This window comes from Mus musculus, chromosome 2 (assembly GCF_000001635.26).
Source record: "Mus musculus strain C57BL/6J chromosome 2, GRCm38.p6 C57BL/6J".
NCBI classification, from domain to species: Eukaryota; Metazoa; Chordata; class Mammalia; order Rodentia; family Muridae; genus Mus; species Mus musculus.
In genome coordinates this window covers 36,807,333-36,814,417 of record NC_000068.7, presented here as the reverse complement: position 1 = coordinate 36,814,417, position 7,085 = coordinate 36,807,333, and the positions used below count along the sequence as shown (strand labels likewise).

General features: G+C 37.7%; 1 protein-coding gene and 1 pseudogene across 1 annotated transcript; both read left to right on the top strand.

Annotated features, from left to right (window-relative positions):
* The first annotated feature begins 1,327 nt into the window (after window positions 1–1,327).
* Window positions 1,328–2,269, top strand: Olfr3 (olfactory receptor 3). The gene has a single exon (NM_206903.1). It carries the CDS (start codon window positions 1,328–1,330, stop codon window positions 2,267–2,269), a length of 942 nt encoding a protein of 313 aa, NP_996786.1.
* Gm13436 (predicted gene 13436) lies at window positions 5,991–6,629 on the top strand (annotated as a pseudogene).

The following is a 7,085-nucleotide window of genomic DNA, read 5'->3' as shown; positions in this document are numbered from 1 at the left end:
TTGGGACTTATTCTTTGACACAAATTGACTGAACTATGTTGGTTCATAAATATACTCTTCTTTTCATTTGGTCATAACATAGGGAACCAGGCTACTTTTGAATCCAGTTAACAAAGTATTGGAAGGGCCTCTAGATCTCTGAAATGTTGCTTTTCTAGTTAATCTTTTAACCTATGGGGGACTTTTGTATGGTATGATATAAAAAATACTGTCTATATGCTGTGTGGATAGAAAACTGCTTCAGAACCTCTTATAGAGGAGTTCATTCTTTATTTCCACACTGACCTATAACAACATTTATATCCATTGCAAATTCTTTATTATAAGCCTGTATGGACTTAGGCTTCCTCTTCCCCTCCACTGCTTTTCTGGTTTACCTTTGCATTTACCTTTGTTTGTTTCTTATAACTGTAGTATAATAATGTTCCTTTGTACACTATCATAAACCATTTTCTTCTTTAAAAGCATAGGTTTTTATATTTATATATGTTAGAAAACAAATCTCTATTATTTTAGAGATACTAAAGTATTAAAATTTGTTTTAAATTTTTCTTTTGATTTTTTTTATTGTGGTTCTTTGCAATTGGGGGAGAAGATACTGTTAGGAAAGGCAAGCCTAAATGCTGAACTAAGTGTGATATAAGCATTTTACTGAAGCTGTGATAGTGATTTTATTTGGATGTGACAGCTGTCATATCAAGCAGTTGATATTATGTATGCATTAATTCTCTGTTCTACATTTTGAACCACATCTAGTGACCAACTAACTACTAATTATAAACAGAGAAACACAGGACTTACAGAAGTAGGAAAACCATTATAAGTAGAATTATGAAGAGTAATTAGATTTTTGATACCAGATTTTTTTTTCTCCAGGAGAACAAACTTGGAGTCAAAACTCATGGGTTCACAACCCCTCTTCTCTTTGTCATACTTCAGTATGACTAAGACTGTTTTTCTTTAACCATACCTTTTATATAGTAGAAATGGTAACAGTGTATATATAGGTCATCTATTTACAAGTATTGAATGTGTTAGTGCACATATAAGGTTAGAATTCTGTATAAAGAAAACACTTAGTAAATGTTGACTGTAACTATTTTTTTTACAGAGACTGGGATCAGACTGAGAAATAATGTGGCTTTATACCTAAATCTACATTTTTATTCTCCACAATATTTGCAGCAAAACATATGGAAAATATAAAAGAAAAGCATGTAAAGGAAGATATTTCCTAGGTATAATAAACATCTTTATCATTATATGTCACAATCTTTTATTTCTTCAGACTTCCCCAGCAGTAGGTGTACCCAGCTGCTACATAAGTATGAGACTCAAGAACCATAGCAGTGTGTCTGAGTTCCTTCTCCTGGGGTTTCCCATCAGACCAGAGCAGGGAGGCATCTTCTTTTCTCTGTTCCTGGCCATGTACCTTATTACAGTGCTGGGGAACCTGCTCATCATCTTGCTCATCAGGCTGGACTCTCATCTCCACACTCCCATGTACTTCTTTCTCAGCCATTTGGCCTTCACAGACATTTCCTTTTCATCTGTCACTGTCCCGAAGATGTTAACAAAAGTTCAGAACCAGCCCATACCCATTACCTATGAGGAGTGTGTTTCACAGACATACTTCTTCATATTTTTTGCTGACTTGGACAGTTTCCTTATCACTTCAATGGCCTATGACAGGTACATGGCCATCTGTCATCCTCTCCATTACATCACTATCATGAGTCAGAGCCGTTGTGCCATGCTAGTAGCTGTGTCCTGGGTCATAGCTTCTGCTTGTGCTCTTTTGCACAGTCTCCTCCTAGACCAGCTTTCCTTCTGTGCTGACCACACTGTCCCACACTTCTTCTGTGACCTGGGTGCCCTGCTTAAGTTGTCCTGTTCTGACACATCACTCAACCAACTGGTAATCTTCACAGCAGGTTTGGCCGCCATTATGCTTCCGTTTCTATGCATCCTCATCTCTTATGGCCGTATTGGGTTCACCATCCTCCAGGTTCCCACAACCAAGGGTATCTGTAAAGCCTTGTCCACTTGCGGGTCCCATCTCTCAGTGGTGGCTCTCTATTATGGGTCAATTATTGGTCTCTATTTTCTGCCTCCATCCAACAGTAAAATCAACAACAACATAGTTGCTTCAGTAATGTACACAGTAGTCACTCCCATGTTGAACCCTTTCATTTACAGCCTGAGAAATAAAGACATGAAAGGGGCTTTAAAAAAACTCTTGAGTAAGAAGACAGAGTTTTCTAAGTGATAATTTTTTCCTTCTGTATTATATTATATCCTCAATAATATATGTCCTTAATAAAAGGATATTTCACTAGTTTTTCATTTACTGCTCTCCCTCTGAATGCTTTGCTGACATTCTTTATGTACCTATGAGAATACTAAAACAGGATATTTTATGATTTTGTTATATTAGTTTATTGGATATTGTGATTGGGAAGTATTAGGACTGGTATCATTAAATGGGACCTGTTGTGATTAGTTATTCCTCCAATTTTAAATTTATTATAAAGTTTACCTGGGTTTTCTACTATTACTTGAAATTCTTTCAATTTTATTAAATATAGCTCCCTTTGCACATAAGCACCCAGATACCTAAGAACTTTGAAAATTTCTACAACCCTTCAAGAATTTTAATTCCAATTAAATACTAATTAGTGCACATATTTCTTTTCCTTGGGAATACTGCCAATACTTCTTCACTTGCATATGAAGATATTTAGTGGCAAATGCTACCTCAGTTGTCTTGGCTTTGTCTAACAGTTTAATATGCAATAAAATCATCAAATTTATCCAGACAACAATGTTTAGTGGTTGTTTAGGAAATCTTGCATTCAGAGAGGCAGTGAACACCTCATGAACATGACGTTCGTAAAAGGAAGGCTTGAACCTTGGTATTCCAAAGCAATTCTTTGGAGTAAGGCCTATAACAGTTATATGGAATTCTATACAAGTCCAAAGAGGAATTATTAACATATTCTGGTGGAAGAGAATACAAAAGCGTTCTCAGGAATGTGTAATTTACTTACATATTAAATAGGAAATTTTCAGACACACTAATTTCCATTTTCTGGTCCTGATCAAACTGGAGCATCATAAAACAAGATTGACCTATAAACCAACATGACTCAAGATTGTAATATTCAAGTTGAAGATATTGATGGTGAATGCCAGGTGATCCATTATCTGAGTTTAGACTATCTCAATGTAATGGACATGAAAAAATACTTGAGCTTTGGAGGAAAAAAAACAGTCTTGCAAACTGTTTTCTCTAGATTGAGCTGTGGTATGAACCCCAACTCCTCCCAACAGGGAAGAAGGTGCTTTCCTCCTCATACCAAGCTAAATAACAAAGGCTTCAAAAGAAACAATTAAACAGCTTGATGTGTTTCTTTTTCTCTGATGGAAGAGCAATGGCAAAAAAAGAGATGGTAAGAGGGTGGCAGAGAGTATGATGGAGTTGTGTTCAAGCGTCACCACTAAGAGTAATAAAATGTAAAAACACACTTGTAGAGCACAAGAAGGGTATAAGTGAGGATGCCCAGAGAATATCCAATGCTTGTCAATAAAGACTTTCTGGAAGTCCAACAAGTTTCCAGGAAAAAGCATGAGGTGGTGACATGGAATCTAGCACTGCGAAATTGGGAGCTCTTGAGGGAAATAGCCACAGTAAGGAAAACTGCTTGGGACGTATCACAAGACTATGAAGAGGCATTATAAGAGGCTAAATATTCCTGATAAACAAGTAGTGCAGAGAAGAGAATCATTTATTATTGTCTATTTTGATTTGGGCTTAGGTGGTACTGGGGACTAAATCTAGGATCTCAAATATGGTGGCAAATACTCTACTGGAGTTATACCCACAGATTTCCTTAACCAAATTAAGTACCAATAAGTCTCAGGTAATGGCCTAGTAGGCCATCAGTGGGAGGAGAGGCCCTTGGTCTTGCAAAGATTATATGCCCTACATATACAGTACAGGGGAATGTCAGGACCAGTAAGCAGGAGTGGGTAGGTTGGGGAGCAGGGCAGGGGGAGGGTATATAGGACTTTTGTGATAGCATTTGAAATATAAATGAAGAAAATCTGCTCTATGCCATGAAATTGGACTTCCAACTAAAGTCAGACTGTAGAAAAGTGGGGAAATCAGAGGTAGCCTGTTGTCATATCACGATTTCTTTCTCCATTTTCAAGCCTTGCCTTTAGAGAGGGACAGACAATGGGAAGAAAAAAAATCTCTTAACTAGACACTGTGGTAAAAACAAACCTTCATTCTTTTTAATTTCTAAAAGTCACACAAGAATAAGAGGAGTTTAATATACATCAATTATATATTTATAGTACATATTATAAAATATATATTTATGCATAAATACATTTTATTCAGCATAACAGGAAATTTCTCAATAAAGTAGAATTTATGTTATCTTTTATAATTAAGTATTTTCCCTCCTTTCTCTGCTAGAGATTTTAACTCTGATGTTTGTATTAGCCAGACAACTACTCCATGACTGAGCTATATCCCCATCCAAGAAAAGTTTGAAAGAACAGAACACCTTTCTGCTGGGACATACTGCTTCTAGTCTGTTCCCCTATGACACCATATCCTGAGGCATCCCAGAAGATCTGCTGTACTCAGAGCATTTGATAAGAACAAAACCAAAAGCTGGTTCTTTAAGAGAAACAACAAGATACATAAACCCCTAGCCAAACTAACTAAAGGGCCCAGATGCAGTATCCAAATTAACAATATCAGAAATGAAAAGGGAGACATAACAATAGAAATGGAGGAAATCAGATCCTGATTCAAAAGCATATACTCAAAAACAAACAAACAAACAAAAGAAAAAACAGGAAGAACTAGATGAAACGGATGGTTTTCTAGACAGATACCACATACCAAAGTTAAATCAAGAGCAAGTAGACTATCTAAACAGGTCCATATCACATAAGGAAATAGAAGAAATCATTAAAAAACCTCCCAAACAAAAAAGCCCAGGACCAGATGGATTTAGTGCAGAATTATACCAGACCTTCAAAGAAGTCCTGATACTAATATTCCTCAAACTATTCAATAAAATATAAACAGAAGAAACACTACATAATTTATTCTATGAAGCCACAATTACTCTAATACCTAAACCACAAAATGACCCAACCAAAAAAGAGAACTTCAGAAAAATCTTGCTTTTGAATATTGATGCAAAAATATTCAATAAAATTTTTGCAAACCAAAAACACATCAAAACCATCATTCACCAAGATCAAGTAGACATCATCCCAGGGATGGGAGGTTCGCTCAATATTCAAAAGTCCATTAATATAATCCACTATATTAACAAACTAAAAGAAAATAATCCCATGACCATCTCCTTAGATGCAGAAAAAGCATCTGACAAAATACAACACCCCTTCATGCTAAAAGTATTTGAGAGATCAGGAATTCAAGGCTCATACCTCAGCACAATAAAAGCAATTTACAGCAAAACAACAGCTAATAGCAAATTAAATAGAGAGATACTTGAAGCAATCCCACTAAAATCAGAGACAAACAAGGATGCCTACTCTCCTTATATCTATTCAATATAGTACTCAAAGTAAACAATAGAGTGCTCTAGAACAATAAGAGAACAAAAGAAGATTAAGTGGGTACAAATTGGCAAAGCAGAAATAAAGGTCTCACTATTAGCTATACTATATACTATATGATAGTATTCATAAGAAACCCTCAAAACTACCAGAGAACTTCACCAGCAGATAAACAACTTCAGCAAAGTGGCCAGATACAAAATTAACTCAAATGAATCAATAGCCTTCCTTTATACAAAGGATAAACAGGCTGAGAAAGAAATTAGGGAAACAACTCCCTTCACAATAGCCACAAATATAAAATATCATGGGGTAACTCTAACCAAACAAGTGGATGATCCATATGAAAATAACTTCAAGTTTCTCAAGAAAGAAATAGGGTCTTTCCGGACCTGGCCGAGCAGAAGGCGCCATCATGGGTGTTGACATTCGCCACAACAAGGACCGAAAGGTTCGGCGCAAGGAGCCCAAGAGCCAGGACATCTACCTGCGGCTGCTTGTCAAGTTGTACAGGTTTCTGGCCAGACGGACCAACTCCACCTTCAATCAGGTTGTGCTGAAGAGGTTGTTCATGAGCCGAACCAACCGGCCACCTCTGTCCCTGTCCCGCATGATCCGAAAGATGAAGCTTCCTGGCCGCGAGAACAAGACTGCAGTTGTTGTGGGGACGGTCACAGATGATGTGCGGATTCTGGAAGTTCCCAAGCTGAAGGTGTGTGCACTGCGGGTGAGCAGCCGGGCCGGGAGTCGCATCCTCAAGGCTGGGGGTAAGATCCTCACCTTTGACCAGCTGGCCCTGGAGTCTCCCAAGGGCCGGGGCACTGTGCTCCTGTCTGGTCCTCGGAAGGGCCGAGAGGTGTACCGACATTTTGGCAAGGCCCCAGGAACCCCACACAGCCATACCAAACCCTATGTCCGTTCCAAGGGCCGGAAGTTTGAGCGCGCCAGAGGCCGAAGGGCCAGCAGAGGCTACAAAAACTAACCCTGGATCTTAACTGTTAATAAAAAAAAGCATTGGAAAAAAAAAGAAAAGAAATAGAAAAAGATCTCAGACAATGGAGAGATCACCCATGCTCATGGATTGGCAGAATTAACATAGTAAAACTGTCCATCCTTCCAAAGGCAATCTATAGATTCAATGAAATCTTCATCAAAATCCCAACACAACTCTTCAAAGACATGGGAAAAAGCAATTCTCAAATTCATCTGGTAAGGCAAAAATCCAAGAATAGTGAAACAATTCTTAACAACAAAAGAACAGCTGGGAGAATTACCATCCCTGATCTCAAGCTATGCTACAGAACAGTAGTGATAAAAACTGCATGGTATTGGTACAAAGACAGACATATTGATCAGTGGAATAGAAATGAAGACCCAGAAATGAAACCATACACTTACAGACACTTAATCCTAGACAAAAAAGCCAAAAACATACAATGGAAAAAAGAAAACATCTGTAATAACTGGTTCTGGTC